Raw genomic sequence first — 19,039 nt, 5'->3', positions numbered from 1 at the left:
GATCGATATTCTAGTATCCTATCGATGTATTTGTATGTCACAGTCTTTTATTATTATAATGACATTATTTGTACTTATTCAATTGTTTCAATTAAAAAAATCCTATGGCTTTTCCAAGAGAGTAAATTCCAATCGATAGTTTCGTTATTCAGGTTGGTTATAGCTGACAAAATTGTTTATTCTCGGATACAAGAGATTTAAGAAAATTTTGATTTCGATTCATTTTGTTTTATCTCACTCTTTCTTTTCAAAAGAAAATATAACCGTTTGAGTAGTTTTTAGGTGATCATCAACGGAAGCCATAATCCTCACTTTATACACACCCAAGCTCATTAGTGTAAATCACAAATTAATTGTTTTGTAAACATTTTAAATACTTTTTCATGAACATTAACAATGTATCACTAATTATTTATCAAAATTCTATAAAAGATAATCTTAGGTAAACACTCATGGAAATAGCATGTCATAAATCAATACAGTGGTCAGTGACCGAAAATTTAATTACACGTGTATTGTCAGATTAACTCTTCAATCCATTTAAATCCCGGAGGTCATGTTTTGACATATGTGTATTAGTTCGAGATAAAAAATGAATTTTGAATGCTTTGTTAACCTTGGGACCGTAAATTTAGTTCGACTCAACCGAAATTTCGACTTATCAGGAGTCGAATTACATACTTTTGTATGGAATAATGTTCGGGACCGTGTGAAAACTTCGACTCATCCGAAACTTCGAGTCAACCGAGTTCGAGACAACGAGAGTTAACTGTATTGCATTTTACAAGGCATTGGTTGTGGTTGATTCAACTAATATTCTGGACAAAGGAAGATAACTCCAATTTTTACAGATGACTTTAACAATGACATCATTTATATTTTTAGAAATTTTTAGAGCGGATATTAGATTCCTCCACACCTTGCAAAAGTTATGAAATTTTCTTGACAAGTGTAATACTATTTTGTGACTTGAATATCTGGACATATATTATACAGATAAAATTCTGGAAATGTTTATGGATATCCTACAGGATATATGATCAATGCACCATATTTTGTGTATCAAAAAGGTAGTGATGAGCCTTGGAAGATTTACATGTCAAGTCAGTTCCATAGGGTTTTGATTGCGTTTTATGCAATCTGAACCCAATCAGCAGTATCTTGGTTTACATAGATTTCACTGACTTAAAATTAATAGTTTTAAAGTATACATGTATAACTATTAAAGCATTTTAAAAATGTTCTGTTATCTTTCATTTACTTTATAAAAACCTCTGACCATCAGTTATAATAATGTGCTTTACTTTACACAATGAAAATCAAAATATAATTTAAGGAATTTGTTCTTTATTATTGGTTGCATATCTAAATCAATCAACTTCAGGAGACTAAAATTGCATTATTACTAACATAACTATCATGATCAAACTGCCAAGTTCGATAAGTCTGTAAACCTCCAAAATCTTAAATTAACATGCAACTTTGGAGGTTAACATACTTGAAATATGACAGTTACTTAACACAAATGAACAAAACCTCTACTATTAGTACACAAAAAGTTTGGCTTATTCAGTTTGAACCGTCCAAACAACTTTGATGTATCTCATTTCTCTGGTTATATGTCATTTTCACCTTAATAAGCAAATGTGATTACATATATTGTTCACAAACACAAGTGATGGAAAAAAAATAGTGATATTCAAAACTTTTGCCAGATTTTCAAATGCAAACTATCAAGTAATGTGATCTATACTGAATCTTAAGCTGAAGCAAGTATATTATTTATTTACAAATAATTTAATTTTGGATGTAACGCGTCTTCTGATTGGCTGACGTTTTTTTGTTATGAGCCCATAGACATAATTTAGTCATGTGACCGTGACTTCATCAACGGTTTTTCATGGTTTTCTACGGTTTAAAATGGAATTTAGGATTAAATTATAAGAAATGACTGTAATATTTTTTCTGTCTATTCAAAATAACATAAAAAATGTGGTGCACACTGTTAAATAACCCGCTACGCGCGTTATTCAGTGTGCACCAAATTTTTAATGTTATTTCTTCATAGACAGAAAAAATATTACAGTCATTCCTTAAATAAACTTTTGATATGAGACATTTTAACTGTTTTCTTGTGACACATCAGTCTTCTTTTTGAGTGTTCAGATTCAAGATCATGCAACTGGAGCAACTGGGACTACATTTGGTATTTCATTGTCTGGTATAACCTACAACAAAAACAAAATATATATTAGTGACAACATTTGATTGGAGCATTTAGAGTTACTTCCCCTGGTAATACAAAATTTAAAGCAAGTGATATGTTTAAAGAAAGATCTTGTGTATGAAAATAGCACTTGATACAGGTCTCAATTTGAATTGTAATTAAATATTTGACACATAATAGGTTTCTGACACAGAATAACTGTAGTCAAAGAACTTAGAATTGATTATAATTCCAAATGGTTTGAGCAATAACCACCCCAAAGTCAATCCTAACCATCCCTTTGTGGTAAGGAAACTTATTGTATAATTTCAGAAAGATTCATACACTTAAACACAAGTTATTGTCTGGAAACTACTAAAATGCTTATTTGGGCCCCTTTTTTGGCCCTTAATTCCTTAAACTGTTGGGATCATAACCCCCAAAATCAATCCCAACCTTCCTTTTGTGATAATAAACCTTGTGTATAAATTTTTTGGATTTCTTTTCACTTTTACTAAAGTTATTGTCCGGAAACCAACTGTCTTCGGACAAAAACGAAGTGATACCAATAATCATATAAAAAAAGATAAAGCAATACAGCAGAAAAGAAAGAGGGTTAATAAGAATACAAAAGTTTTTTTCTCAGTCAGAAAATTAAGATAATTTACTTTTTTCCATTTTTAAATGTTTTAATTTGATTTTAATTTCTTTCTTTTGTTTTTTTATTCAAGAAACTGTTAATCATTTACAATAATGTACACTATTTTTGAATATTTAATTGTTCATTATCTGTTCATCAATACACCTGAATTATACTTACATTGTCTACAACATGTTTGTATATTATACCATGTTTATTGATGTAATATGTGGAAAGGCCATCAGTCCATCTACAAAAGACAAAAGATTGTGTGTTATTATACATTAAAATTATTTATACATTAAAAAACAAGGTGCTCTGCAGGGCGCAGCTTTATACGACTGCAGTGGTTGAACCCTGAACAGGCAAATTTGGTCACAATATTCAAGCTTGATACGGTCTAGATTTGGATTGTGATCAAATTTTTGACATAATATAGGTTTTAGTCACAAAATAAATGTGGTCAAAGATCTAACAAATCTATTACACAATACTGTGCAATTGAAGATTTCTTCTTGAAAATTTCAAATTTCGAAATTTGAAATATTGTTAACAATCCCTTAATAAAATTGTAACCAAACCTCCCCCCCCCCCACTTAATGAAATCACCCTTGAAGCAATGACCTTTAAACTCAATCCAATCCTTTCCTTTGTAGTATGGAACATTGTAGTACAATTTCAGGGAGATCCATATACTTAAACACAAGTTATTGTCTGGAAACTAGAAAAATGATTTTTTTTTGGCCCTTTTTTGGCCCCCAATTCTTATATATTTTGGGCAATTAACCCAAAACTTAATTCCAGCCTCCCCTTTGTTATATGTAACATGGTGGTACAATTTCAGGGAGATCCATATAATTACACTCAAGTTATTGTCTGGAAACTAGAAAAATGATTATTTTTGGCCCTTAATTCCTCAACTTTGGCCCTAATACCCCTAAAATGTATCAAAACCTTCTACTTGTGGTTTTAAACATTGTGGTACAGTGTCAGAGCATTTGAAATACTTATACACAACTTATTATCCCAAAACTGGAAAAATGCTTGTTTTTGGGCCAATTTGGGCCCTAATTCCTAAACGGTTGGGACCATCATGCCCAAAATCGATCCCAACCTTCCCTTTGTGGTATTGAACCTTCTGAAAAAAATTCATACAGATCTTTTCACTTAAACTAAAGTTATTGTCCAGAAACCAATGTGTCTTCAGACGATGACAACACAGACGACGACAACGACATCATAGCATTATAAATGTTTGCGGTTGTGTTAATGAGAATTTTGTTTAAAAAAAGATTTGGAGTCACATCAATGGGACAGCAACCTAAGGAAAAATATAACTAACAGACATTTACAGAACAATAAATGCAATTAGACAGCAGCAAATAAGATTAGTCAAGCTATTAAACTCAACAAATTTCAGCTATGAACGGATTTTTTTTTTCTGCAAATGAAAGAACTTGATCTACCGAAGTTGATATTGTCATGCTCTGATTTTATATTTTACTTAATCAATAACATGGTCATTTTGCAAGTTTCAAATTTTATTTTAATTCAAGACCCTGCTTACAAAGGCCTTTTAGGTATGAAAACTAAACATATCAATTTAACAAATTAACAAAGAATATATACTGTCATTAAACTTGAATCGAAGTGCTGGATAGCACCTCTGGAAAGTTTGCAACTGTATATGTGCATTATTTCAAATAGGTTACAGACGTGTATTATTTCAAATATGTATTTAATCACAGTTTTGATTTTTCAAACTAAACCATTGTCTCGCAGCAATTTCCAAAAATCACTTATTATGCCCCATTTATGGGCATTATGTTGTCTGGTCTGTGCGTCCATTCATCCATCCGTCCGTTCATCTGTCTGTCCCATTCAGGTTAAAGTTTTTGGTCGAGGTAGTTTTTGATGAAGTTGAAGTCCAATCAATTTGAAACTTAGAACACACCCGTGATATTGGGGGTCCGTGACTGAACTTATGTATATAACTATGCGTAAGCCTTATTTTAGTATTGGGATTGTCATATGATAAAGTCATGCCCATTACAAGATGCACAGTTTCCTCTGCTTTCAAAATCTTTCTGTTTGAACCTATCGACCTGGAACTTATCAATTATTGGTAACATTAATTATTCAGAAAACAAAAGGCCCTGAAGTATTTTTTAATTTTTTAATCAACATGCAGCATTGTCCTATATTTATTCATTTAGTTATAAATAAAGTTGAATTCTTTGATTCGCTGTTTTATGTCATGCCCGCTAACAAATTTAAAACTGTACCTATACGCCTTATTTTAAAAATTTTAGTATTCGTATTGTCATCTTAGAAAGTCTTACTGATTAAAATACTACAATAGGGAACAATTTGACAATGATTGAATTTATTAGTGTCAACCCTGCAATTATGACCCGTGTATATAGCAAAATTCGAAATACACGAGTTTGGTGGTGCACCTGTCAGATGAGAAATGTACAGATAAGGTAATAGGTAATAGGTGAATATACATGTACTATTGGTATTGGTATCGGATTCGACCCTGAACTTTTGTACTCACTTGTGTACTATGGACACATTCTTGTTTTATATATATACATATCTATACTTCTAAATCTAAAGACCGTTTTTATGTTCACCTGATAAATGTATAATCAAAGAAAGCTACAAGTCAATCTTATATATAAGGGTAAATATACTTGATAGGGTATACTGAAAATTTCCCCCCTTTACATCTAGAATGGTAAGAGTGACGCCAACAAAATTCGAACTTGACTTGTGTTTTGTGTTTAATATAAGAATTGCGTATAAGTTTCATAAAATTTGGTTCATGCAAACTAAAGTAAGAGAACAGAAATCAATTTTGGGATGCATGGACATACGTACAAGTAAGGGACGTACATACTTACAGAAAAAAACAAGGATAAAACTCAATATGGTGGGGGCATAAAAATAGTAGTATGACCTCAGGAATAAAACGTTTATATATACTAGATTCATACGATGTTGATCTGAGGTGCTTATAACCCTGTAACACATTTTAGTTGCTGCTGTGTAATTACCATTGAAGCAATGACATTTGAGATTTTTGTTTTAAGCCATTTATTTGATATACTAGTAATCATTGCCTCTGTGTTAGGACGACACATTGTTAATTATAGGTCAATCTTAAAGAATCATACTGCCCCAGGAATAAAGTGTGAGGATAAAAAGTTCTGGATCTGCCACTGCATTGTTAAGCACTAAGAAAGTCATTGAGCTAGTACATGGACAAATGTTATTAGATAATAAATTAATAATTTCTACAGCACTTGTCTTTAGCTTGCCCTAGGTCTTGATACACTGAACTATAATATTCTAAGAAGTAGATGATGAATCGGTTGTTTTTAAATTATACGGATGCTATGATAATTGTCATTAAGACAATGTTTTTCTGTTGTCAGTTTGATCCACTTGAGCATGCTGAACGAGTGAAGGTCCTTACATCCACATTAGAATGTGAAACAGCTAAATATTTAAATAACGCAATAAAGTTTTCAAATGATTTTTGGCATCAAAACTTTCAGATCGATGTCAGTTTGACAAAAACAATGCACTTTTCTATTAAAGCCAGTATTTACCTTTACTTGTCTTTGGCGTGAGACAATAATAATTATCGATTATTTTATATTCTATCACCTGTGTATTGTTAAAATAAATCAAACCATTATTACTTGTCAATTATCTGACAACTTGGTCAAATATCTACTTGTTCTCGCATACCGGAATCTTTCGATACACTCGGGCTTTTACTTATTCAATAATAAACAGTTGTAAATATCGTACATAGTAAAAAATAGTGCTGGAAAATGTTCATTCATGAAATATTCATGAATGAAACGCTGTCTCGCGTAGATTTCTTTTCATTTTCTCTTCAGCCAATGGCCGATCCACAAAGTAGCGTTTGTGATATTTATTTTCAAAATGATGTTAACTCATCTGAATTGTCAGTGAACATTTATTCCTTTTTTTTTTCAAGGAATATGATTTGTTTACTTGAATGTCTATTTTGACATTAATATGTGTATTGTAAGGGTGTTATAATGCAAAAATAAATGAAGTTGCTGGAAATGGACAAGTATTACTTACTGTGAATCCTTTTCAACATTTTCCCTGTATTTTCCTGGATAGAAATTCCAAAACTTTAAAGATGCTGTGTTTGATAATCCAGCAACCCTCCATCTAACTTTCACTGCTCCATCCTCAGGGTGGACTGTTATTTTAAGTAGTTGTACAGTAATTTGAGTGTACTTGAAATATGCCAATATCCTGATCACAGATAGATTTAAAGAATACATGCCAATGCCACTAAAAAAAATAAATATTGTCACATAACTGAACTTTATTTGCCATCAGCTTATGAGTCATAATGTAATCTTTTTTAAAATAAACTTTTTACTAAATTATAATTTACACAAACACAAGGTTCTCTCAATATGGTTTATATTAACATTAACTTCAAGCTTTAAGTTTGGATCACTGTTGATTCATTTGTATTTGTGGGATCATACACATTTTCTTAGATTTCGTGGGTATGTACATGAACCATGATTTTTAACGTGCAACTATAAAAATTTATAAATACAGAGTTACCATTTTCTATTACATCTAACACCAAATCAAATTTAATAGCAGTTCAAATTATGAAGTATGATTTCATGTTTGATCACAATTTTAAGAACATGTCTATTTTTTGCAGGAAATTTTTTCAGTTTGTCTTGTAAATTTACTATTTTTTATTTTGATAAATGGATTTAATGATTGGGTAAGGGACGATCATCAAAAATACTAACCTTATTTTGTAAATAAAAATGATGTTCAGACTGCTTGTCTATGAACTAATTAACCATTAATGTTGGGAAAGAAAATTATCATTCTAATATTTGCAGAAATTTGATGCTTTGATTACTTTGGTGATGCTGGTAGATCTCTGACAGATCCTGTTTAATTTATGACACTCAATGTAAGAAGTTCACCAATCATGCCAATATCAATGATAATCAATTATTTTATAGAGGTTACAATCACTCAGTGTTGTCCCCAGAACCTTAATGCACCATGGAAACATAATGCTATATTTTCATCACAGTGCTATATTCAGTCATTGTACCTGAATCGATTTTATAATGGAATATTTGTAAATGAACTATAATACTGTCAATGTCATCCTCCACAATAATTCTGTTTAATGTTCATGTCTGTTTTAGGATAGACTGACTCAGTGAGAAGATTATTTTCATTTAGAATCTTCCTACTTGTAATTGAATTAATTCTCTAAACAATAAAGTCCTTTTCAGTTTTGAGTACACAGTATCCTTAATTTGTATGTTGACATTTATATAACTTTGTGTTTATTTCAAGCATTTCCATTATTTTGATCCAGTCTATAAACCAAGAATTCCAGTCAAGGAGCTGTCTCAAAGTTTTAGTGAGGTCAGAGTTTTTGCTTTATGTTTTAGCCAGTTCTATGACTTTGAGATGAAGAACAGCAATAAAGTTGTTCCTTTGCTTTTGGTTTTTAATAATTATAACTTTGTGTATAGAATTGATACACCATATCCTTTCTTTTACATTCATAAAAAATAATAGCGATTTACTGAGTGCCTTTTAACTACTTACGAGGTTTTTCTATTCCATATATTGTTCACAAATACCACTTTCGGGTCATATATAGAATAGTCCATCACCTTATTAAAAAAATTTGGAAGCTGAAATGGAAGAAATTTGAAAATAACTGTACAGACTCCAGAAAATTTATAATAACAGTAAGAGTTACACAATGCTAATCGCCGTCAACTATAATATAATTATATACCAGGTAATATGAAATTATTGTCAACTACATACAAATTGTTCTGGATCTTTTTGGGCTTTGAACCATATAGAATTCTCTTTGGAAAATTGTAACCGTTGACCACTAGATAAACATTCTAAAATTGATATTTTAAAAGGAAATTATGAATTGCAGTGGACAAAGAGATACCATCCAGGAAGATTTGAAAGTGTAATAACAAAAATATAATTCTTGTATGACTTGCATATCTACTACACAATCTTGAATGTGATTGGTCTGTTATCATATTCACTGTCTGACCTTAATGCAGAATCTACTTTCATAACCATTGTCCAATGTAAACACTGACGATTTTACTGTAATATATTCATACTGGGGTTCTAAGAAAGTTGAAATTAAAAAATAAAGATAAAATGTTTGGGTTGAGAATATTTAAGGATTAAACAGATTTCTAGATGATCATTGATGTGGAAACTGGTTCTATGACTCAAAAACGTAACATGAAAGTCCATCAGACTATTATTCAGTTTGTGAGACAATCCGTTCACTTTAAACATCAATTACCATAACCTCTAGAAAATGAGTTTCATCCTTAAGTAATACATACTGTTTCTGCCAATCTTTCTTTAACAGCATTCAACTGTTCCATGGAAGGCTTCCCCAGACTTTTGTCATCAGGGGTTTTTAAATCTGTTTTGTCTGGTGATGAAGGTATGGGTTGACTGCTATACCATGATATACTGCTTTTCAAAAATTCTAATTCTTCTTGAGGTAGATTTATACTCTCTAACGTTGAACTTATTTCTCTTGAAATGTCATTTTGTAGAAATTCTAATGATTTGCCGGCACTGGAGTTTGAACAAATACTTAAAAACTCAGAACTGGCATGGTCATTGTTTTGGCCATTTTCATACGTAATTTCAAGACTCCTTTTCAATCTTGGAAGAATACACAATGTAGATAAATCTGAATTTATTATGAGTAAATCTTTTCTCCAATCAAAATGGTTTTGTTCTTTTTCTCCAACAGAATATTTATTTTTGTCACATGATGTCACATTGTCACTGCACCAGAAAAATAAAGCAACACTATCCGAAGAGTTTTGATTCTTATTGTTTACTTTTACTTGTTTTTGACTGGGATCAAAGATCACAGGTAAACATGGCACCTAGAAAATAAAGTAGTAAACATTCATTTTTTATACATAAATTAGGCCGTTAGTTTTCTCGTGTGAATTGTTTTACATAGTCATTTCGGGGCCTTTTATAGCTGACTATGCGGTATGTGCTTTGCTCATTGTTGAAGGCCGTACGGTTGCCTATAGTTGTTAATTTCTGTGTCATTTTGGTCTCTTGTGGAAAGTTGTCTCATTGTCTATCATACCACATCTTCTTTTCTTTATATTAAGAGTTTTCTATATGTAGATAAAACAAAACAAATTCTTAGTTTTACTACAGTGAATTGCATTACCCCACATGTACATATTACAGAAAATGATGCTATTAACATGTTAATATGTTTTCTTCTTTCCTTTAACTTCTCTTCAGTGCTGTTACAGAGTGTTTAATTATCGGCCATTATTTCATTGAAGATTAGGACAAGTAGTAAAACTAGTATAATTGAGACAACTATTCATTAAAGTCCAAATAATCTTGATAATATCAGATTATTACATGGCATTTTTCATATCGCATGTATTATCAGCTCTAGGTTCAATATCAGCCCAAGAGCCGCATGGCTCGAGGGCTGATGTTGACCGAGGGCTGATAATACATGCGATATGAAAAATGACATGTCATGATCTTTTTATCATATGCTTCTCAACAATGGAAAAAAATAACAGATTCATATATTGATCCTTTTACGTGGTTCCAAAAAAGAAGTTCAAAGACTGAAAGTTCACGGACGTTGGACCCCAAATTTTGTACATACAAATCTTTCTATCATATGCCTCAACAGAGAAGAAAATCATTTTGATATAGAGGAATCGAACAACAGCAACAAAAATTCAACAATATACATAATGAACACTGTTTGGAAAGTCAACTTGTTTTAAAGTAACTTTTTATTATGTTTGAAACTGTTAAAAAATGCATTTACTTAAATTATTTTTTTTAAATTATTTTACACAATATACTTTCCAGTATCCAAATAATATTTTTGTACACTACTTTCATTACTTTGTAATGTTTCACTGAAAACGTAGCATTGAGGTGTATTTTCCAGAATTTGCAGAGTATCACCGGAATGCCATGTGATAACGTTACGGAAAGGCATGTGATAACATTCGAAGCATGTGATAAACTTTTCATATCAGCCCGCTAAGCACCAATTCAAAAAATATGGAATTTACTTTAATTTAATGTTATTATCATACAGTAAAAATTAAATGTTATTTATTCTAATTATATGATAAATTCAAATATATGTCATTGAAAGACCTTCAAAAATGAGGAAACCCCATGATTGTAATAACTATTCATAACTATTTTAATTTCATATTTGTATAAGGAACATCTCATTTGACTATTATCTTCAATAAACTATCATTCACAAGCCTTCTTGGGATTATTTTTCAAGTCCTCTCTGCCAATTTCTTTGATTCCATGTTTTGTAGTTCTTCAAACTTTAATAAAATATAATTATATTGAATCTGAATCACTGTGAATCTGACAAAAAGTTTATCTCTAATAGAAAATACTAGCAAACATTTTTTTCTTATGTTTGCTAATCATGCTACATGTTATATCTTTTTAATTGGCATGATTTGACCTCACAAGAGTCACGCTAGTAAATTTATGGTTTTGGGAAGAAAAAAAAAGTAGTTAAGGGGAGATAATTCAAACCTCGAACAGAAAATCAAATCTTTCAAATTTGATAATCATGATAATGGGTGCAATGATATCCCTGGAACCAGAATTGTCTCTTCTTGATAATAAAATAAAAATAAAGTGTACTTTTAATATTACAAAAAAAGTTCTACCCAGAGAACATGTGGAAAAAAGTGCCAATTCTGAACATAAAAAACCTGAAATCAGGTCATGTGCATACCCATTTACATGTAGACATGATACAGGCATATTCGACATAATCAAAACTGTATGAAATTCATAGATTTTTACCTGGCCTTGCAAAAAAAATATAGTTTCAGGGTATAGTCTCCTGCTCTGAAAAGAGCTACAGTGGCTGCAAATAAGTTTTCAATTTTGATTGAATGAAAGTAACAGTGATTTTCCAACCCTCATTTTGGGGCCGAATTTCGGCCCCATTCCCAAAGAGAAATATGCTCTTTTTTTCCCAATTTTCAGCTCTAAAATTCCCAATCGTATATGGACATAGTCGCGAGATTTTGTTATTGTCGTATCTCCGTATCGTGTATTATTTTGTTGACAAATCTCTGAGCGTTCGGGGTATTTCGGGAGTTATCATTATCGTTCACTTAAGACGATGATTGGTTTGCAATCTTTTTTGGATTGCATTGCAATCTACGATATTCTGGTCACGTTTGCGCTTGAAACATCCGAATGAATAATTCAATGACAAAGCAAAAAAATGAGACATAATGTAAACAAAATGAACGTAGATCATGTCTCATAATTCCAAATATTACACAAAGAAGCTAAAGGCGGCGGACGGTAGTAAATGCCGGAAGCTGGAAGCTTTTGGATTCAAAAAGTCGTTTCTACTTCCTTCTGATGAAACAAGTGAAAGAAGGAAAAGACCGACTCTCAGATACAGAACTGGAACAACTAGTTGACATGTTTAAAAATAAACATGAAGGAAAACTTGGAATTTTAAATAAAACTAAAAAATAAATGCTTCAGATTTCAAATGTGTCTTTTTAGAATTTCTATAGATTCTCATCATTATAAATAGAATCAGAAGGGATAGGTTGAGTTTTACCTTTCAAGAGTAAAGTTGCAAAGCTTGAGTGCATGCAAATGTGTCCTCAGACACATTCAACTTTTATTTTTAATCCTTTTCCTTAAAAAGATAGCTTATTTTGTAGGCAATTCATGCAGTTAATCTTTCTCAGAATGCAGGATTTTGCACCTAATTTTCAAAATTTTCATGGGGGGGCATGCCCCCAAACCCCCCTAGCGAGGCGCACACGGCTTATGCCGTGTGCCCGCTGTCGTAAAGACCAATCATATTTTTCCCAAACCATAATTTTTTTCCCAATTGCATGGGCCCCAGGACCCTTCCCCTAAACACCAGGAAAATCACTGCAGTAATCAAGAATGATAAGATCCTTTCAAGTTAATCACTTATAATGATTGTAGAGTTTTCAACATACAATATGGTTATCCTTGAAATTAAAAAAAAAAACCTACATCATAACTATTTTAAATGTTCATCATAATTAAAAGTAAGATTTTATTTTTCCCTTTCTCAAATAGTTATGACGTAGTGAAATGTTAATTTTTTGCTGTGACGCCTTCAGTAGTCTTATAAGATTTTTCAAAAACCTCCACTCCATGGACCAACCAGAAAAATTGTGACATGCGCAGGGTTTAAGCTAGGATTTTGAGGGCTTTAGACATTAGTCACTTTTGCGTGATATTAAAATCAACCTTATTTTGTGTAACAGCAATGGACCAAGGATATATATTACTAGATAATCTTTGTCAGACTTTAAAGGACTTAGGCATGCTTGACAGTTATTGTATGATCTGACTGGTTTGGCCCTTATACAATGTTATAATAATAAGATTCTTTAATGGAATACAGAAATTTAGTTCAAGATTTCTTTTTCTGTTTGTTCCTAAGGGACATTCATGACTAATAAAATTGGATTCCATTTTTTTAAACAAGGAGTCACAGCAGAAATTAACTTGCAACAGTATCTCTCTGCATAATCATTCCCTTGTAAAGCGTCAAAATCGATATTTGGAAATAATTTCTATGAAGTTGGAACTGTATAAAAATCCTTTTTGGAATGATTTTAATGACTGTAGTGTATAAAGGAGGTTGTAAACAAATCAAAAATAGATCATGTTTACAACTTTTGGTTTTAAAATGAAATGAAAACGGGAAGTGATATGTGGATAATAAATTCAAAATGAGCCTGGTTTCATCTATGGTTTGGTTTGTGTATTATAAAAGCAGTAAATTATCCTTTTTTCAATTTAAATATCTTTAGTAAGAGATATATATATAAGTCTTTCTCGTGTAATTGATACTAAATTATTTCGTATTTTACGTTTTAAGTGTCTAAAAATTAAAGCACCAGAAAACTTTTCTGAACGTTTTGAATAAAGTCCTATCTTTTAAATGGAAATTGTAGAAAGTTTATATCAAATATGACGAAAATGCGTTCAAATGACGAATCTACGACAAACGAACTTCAAACATTGTCAAATTATGATGGATTAAGAAATATTAAATTTAAATGTGAACTATCTGGGGGGAAACAATTTTGATCAAATGACGTATCTATACTCCTGGTTGTTGAAATGCTGACTGACTTGATTATCCTGGAAATAATAATTATAATTGTCAATCATGAGATTTAATAATTAAGGATTAGTAACCCATACGATGGCTATAAGTGGATTAGTTGTAATAACAACTTTTACCACCTCAATAACCTGTCATGTTGTACCCGATTATTACCTCATTGGGTCATAATCTTGTCGAAAACATTTGTTGAAAACATGGACAGGTAGATTTGTAATATTTTCATGCGAATATATTAATACTTAAAAAATTTAAGTGACAAAATTGATTTGAAATACTTTCGTCATTTTGAAAACCGTTTTGTAAATAAGGAAAATGTTGAGCGCTAGCAAAATTACTGCATGCATGAAAGAAGCAGAATCTGGTTGCTGACGCGAATAATGATGAAGTGACTTTGATCACATTTTAAAGGAACAGCTATGATTCAAGTTGATTAAATAATTGTTGCTTGATGACTGGTGTACAGCAGCACATATTACAGACAATAATACATTTGGAAAGAAGGGATCAATATATCATTCCTGAAACAATTAAACTTGCCTCTGAATGACTGACAAGTGACTGTGCAGTTCTGGTAGTTTGAAAAGTGGACTTAAAATTTGTTCTCAATATATGAGAGCCTAATCTCTGAAACATTAAGGCCATGGCAGCAATCGAAAGTTGGTACACTTCACATGTCCTTCACCAGAAACCGGAACTTGATTTATGAATAAAGTAAAGAAATAATGAAATATTTGGTTGAAAAAATAAACAACCTATTCAACAAAAAATATTTCATTTCTTATTTCAATCACATTGAACATTAATTTTCACCAATAATATATGTTTGATCATCCATGTAAACATTTATTAAAGAATGTGATTTTGTAAAATGTCGATATACCATCTTTTAATCAAACCGGAAGTGCATCAAGTGACAACAAGGCAAAATGACAACACAACCGACAGGATAAAATCAATCAAACATTACCATCAAAAGAGAGGTTATCGGCAGACGAATCAAATCCAGCATTGCATATTTTGTCCAACAATGAAGTGCCAAAAAGTAGTAATAGTGTTGTCTTTTGTAATTGTGATTTTTGTATTGGAAGATGGTTTGGTAAAAGCAATGTCTCTGTCTCAAAAAAGGGAGTTAAAGTAAGTTTTAACAGTTTTAAGGACATCAGATTAAGTTTGTTTTAAAAGCGCTCATTTTTTAAAAGAAAAAGGATCTCCTGTAGTTGGTGATCGCAATACTAGTATACCAGTATTTTTCACAATACTGGTATAAAAATTTTGTACCAGTATTGTACCAGTATTGTGTTTTTTTTTTTTAAATAAGCAATACATATAGGTAATTAATCTTTTATTAAAGGTGTCACATATATATGCATAATGATATAAACATTTGACATGACAACTTTATATGGAATGATTACCGGTAAGTAACTTTAACTGATGATGCCATAGATGTCAGGTTAGAATTATAGTTAACCCGTACCAATGTAAACTCGTACCAACGTCAACTCGTACCACTAAAAAAAAACTCGTACCAATGTAAACTCGTACCACTGCTAACTTGTACCAACTTATTTAAATGCATTTGATTGGCGTTTAATTATGAATATATACTGTTATTTTTCTCAATACCTCTTAAGTCTGTAAAATGTATATAATTTGAAAGTACAATGACCAATCTGTAGCTAATGTTCCATGTGTATTAGATATAGACAATACCTTGGCAGATTTGATTTGTTGTCTCCCTTGAATCATTCTTTTTTAAACTTATACTGATAACCATTGGATTTAATTTTTAACCATTCCAAATCAGTTACATTGAACAGATTTGGGTACTTTTCTTTTGTTTCTCAAAGGAATTTTATTCACTGAAAGAATTGATTTAGTGTGTTTTAAAGGTTGTAAATTGTTTATGACCAACATGTTAAAAGTATGATTTTTTTTATATATAATATTTTGCACAAGGTATTGATTACCGACCAAGCAAGGGTTGCATAGCATAGTAAAGTAAATGAAACCTGATATCATCCTTAGTTTAGTCTTTCGTTTCCTATGTTGTCACGGTCTTGTGTGCTATAATTTATTAGCCATGGCGTTTATTCATTCTTATGAGTTTGACTGTCCATCCATGGTTCTAATGGTATTGTGAATAGTCAGTAGACGTAATGGTAGTGCTGGCAGCATAACATTTTAAGTTTATTTCTATTTATGAGTTATGAGTTTGACTGTCCATCTGTATTGTGAATAATGGTATTGTGAATGGCCAGTAGGCTTAATGGCAGTACTGGCAGAATAACAAAGGATAAATATATTTTATTTATTAAAATGTAATAATTTGATTAAACAAGTTGATTAGTTAATAATCAACCAATAATCACATAATCAAAGGAATGTATTAATTTGATCACACAATCAAAGGAATATCATATATTAATTAAGGTAATTAAGACCATTTATATTAGTATCTTAATTTAAAAAAAAAACGTATTTTTGTCCAAGTTTTCATTTAAATCCAGTATAAAATTACAGTAATTCAACTTTTTTTTTATTAATTTTAAAAAGAAAAAACACCACAAAACATTCATATTTTTTAATATATTTTTAATGGTACGACTTCCCAGTGGTACGACTTTACGTTGGTACGAGTTAACTTTTTTGGTACGAGTTAACATGGTACGAGCTTCCATTGGTACGAGTTAACTTGCTTCCTCAGGTACACTGTTCTTCAAGGTTTTACAAAACCGGTATGAAACATGTTGTCAATGTCATGAATGTTGATGCTGCTAATCGTAGCTATTGAATTTGCCAGTAAAAAAAGGTCCCTCCCCCAATTTTGTAAACCCTAAAACAATTACAAAATGTACCAAAATAACAAGAAATTAAACATGTCAAATGGAAACCTTAAGAACGTCATGTGGTCATTCTCCACAAAGAGAAGCCATGCTGGCTTGGCATTCAAATATTACAAATGACAATTAAATTAAATCATAAAATGTCATTTGTAATATTGCTGACTGATAATTTCCTTTCTCAGCATAGTAGGGTGATAATTAAATTATCGCTAGAAACTAAGGGCGTTTGTAATATTCGAATGCCATGCTGGCTCAAGCAAGAAAATCAATCTTGTTGAGATGACAAATTATTATAATCTAGTATAAGAAGATGATGTATGATTGCCAATGAGACAACTCCTAAAGAGATCAAATGACTCAAAAATAATTGATTATCAACAGGTCGTTGTATGGCCTTCAACAATGAAAAAGCCCATACTGCATATTCAGCTATTAAAGGACCCAATTTTTAATATGTGGTCCCATAGCCTTTTTGCATCCCAATTCTTTTGAATTAAATAAGGAAATATTTGTTTTATTGCAATATATTTAGAATAAAACAAAATTATTTTTTTTAAAACTCAGTCTTTTATTTTTTATTTACAGATTGAAGCTTAAAGAAATGTTCTTCCATGCTTATAACTCTTACATGGTGAGTAGTTCTTAAATTTAACCCCTTAGAAAAAAACAGTAAAGAAACATTTAAAATTGTTAAATATTATTTTATGTACATACAATGTATAAGATACATATATGTAAAATTTAAGAAATCATCTAGATTAAAGATTTACATATGCCATCAAGACATAATGAATTAGTTAATGGTTGTGCATTATCTGTTTCACGGATGACCATCAAATTTCAAGTCATAACCACAATCCATTCCTTTTTTAGTCCCCTATTGACAAAGTTAGGTTTAACTTTTAACATATAATATTTTTGACTTATTAACTAATCTTTTACTGGCCATGAGCACTAATGAGCAAAAAGACCAGTACAAACAGTACCAGTCCACCATTACCCATCTAGAACACATTCTAATGAGCAAAAAGACCAGTACAAACAGTACCAGTCCACCATTACCCATCTAGAACACATTCTAATGAGCAAAAAGACCAGTACAAACAGTACCAGTCCACCATTACCCATCTAGAGCACATTCTAATGAGCAAAAAGACCAGTACAAACAGTACCAGTTCACCATTACCCATCTAGAGCACATTCTAATGAGCAAAAAGACCAGTACAAACAGTACCAGTCCACCATTATCCATCTAGAGCACATTCTAATGAGCAAAAAGACCAGTACAAACAGTACCAGTCCACCATTATCCATCTAGAGCACATTCTAATGAGCAAAAAGACCAGTACAAACAGTACCAGTCCACCATTACCCATCTAGAGCACATTCTAATGAACAAAAAGACCAGTACAAACAGTACCAGTCCACCATTATCCATCTAGAGCACATTCTAATGAGCAAAAAGACCAGTACAAACAGTACCAGTCCACCATTATCCATCTAGAGCACATTCTAATGAGCAAAAAGACCAGTACAAACAGTACCAGTCCACCATTACCCATCTAGAGCACATTCTAATGAGCAAAAAGACCAGTACAAACAGTACCAGTCCACCATTACCCATCTAGAGCACATTCTAATGAGCAAAAAGACCAGTACAAACAGTACCAGTCCACCATTACCCATCTAGAGCACATTCTAATGAGCAAAAAGACCAGTACAAACAGTACCAGTCCACCATTATCCATCTAGAGTACATTCTAATGAGCAAAAAGACCAGTACAAACAGTACCAGTCCACCATTATCCATCTAGAGTACATTCTAATGAGCAAAAAGACCAGTACAAACAGTACCAGTCCACCATTATCCATCTAGAGCACATTCTAATGAGCAAAAAGACCAGTACAAACAGTACCAGTCCACCATTACCCATCTAGAACACATTCTAATGAGCAAAAAGACCAGTACAAACAGTACCAGTCCACCATTATCCATCTAGAGCACATTCTAATGAGCAAAAAGACCAGTACAAACAGTACCAGTCCACCAT

At 31.6% G+C, this 19,039-nt stretch overlaps 2 protein-coding genes across 2 annotated transcripts in view; one reads left to right on the top strand and one right to left on the bottom strand.

The window, feature by feature from the left end:
- Nucleotides 1–1,267: 1,267 nt before the first annotated feature.
- LOC143063380 (uncharacterized) lies at nt 1,268–14,856 on the bottom strand. The gene is made up of 6 exons (XM_076235499.1): nt 14,680–14,856; nt 9,287–9,847; nt 8,505–8,593; nt 6,975–7,193; nt 3,027–3,096; nt 1,268–2,228 (listed from the first exon to the last, which is right to left on the bottom strand). The coding sequence occupies exons 1-6, from the start codon at nt 14,782–14,784 to the stop codon at nt 2,175–2,177; spliced, it is 1,098 nt and encodes a 365-aa protein (XP_076091614.1). The 5' UTR covers nt 14,785–14,856; the 3' UTR covers nt 1,268–2,174.
- Nucleotides 14,857–15,025: 169 nt separating this feature from the next.
- LOC143063378 (ER degradation-enhancing alpha-mannosidase-like protein 3) overlaps nt 15,026–19,039 on the top strand; it is a 29,362-nt gene continuing 25,348 nt past the window's right edge. Inside the window, exons 1-2 of the mRNA XM_076235498.1 lie at nt 15,026–15,276; nt 17,574–17,619. Of these exons, the coding sequence (XP_076091613.1) occupies nt 15,170–15,276; nt 17,574–17,619 (153 nt within the window). The 5' untranslated portion in view covers nt 15,026–15,169. The remainder of the gene's footprint in view (nt 15,277–17,573; nt 17,620–19,039) is intronic.

Source organism: Mytilus galloprovincialis, chromosome 2, assembly GCF_965363235.1.
Source record: "Mytilus galloprovincialis chromosome 2, xbMytGall1.hap1.1, whole genome shotgun sequence".
NCBI classification, from domain to species: Eukaryota; Metazoa; Mollusca; class Bivalvia; order Mytilida; family Mytilidae; genus Mytilus; species Mytilus galloprovincialis.
Note: the sequence above shows the minus strand (reverse complement) of the source record. Positions and strands in the feature narration are given on the sequence as shown.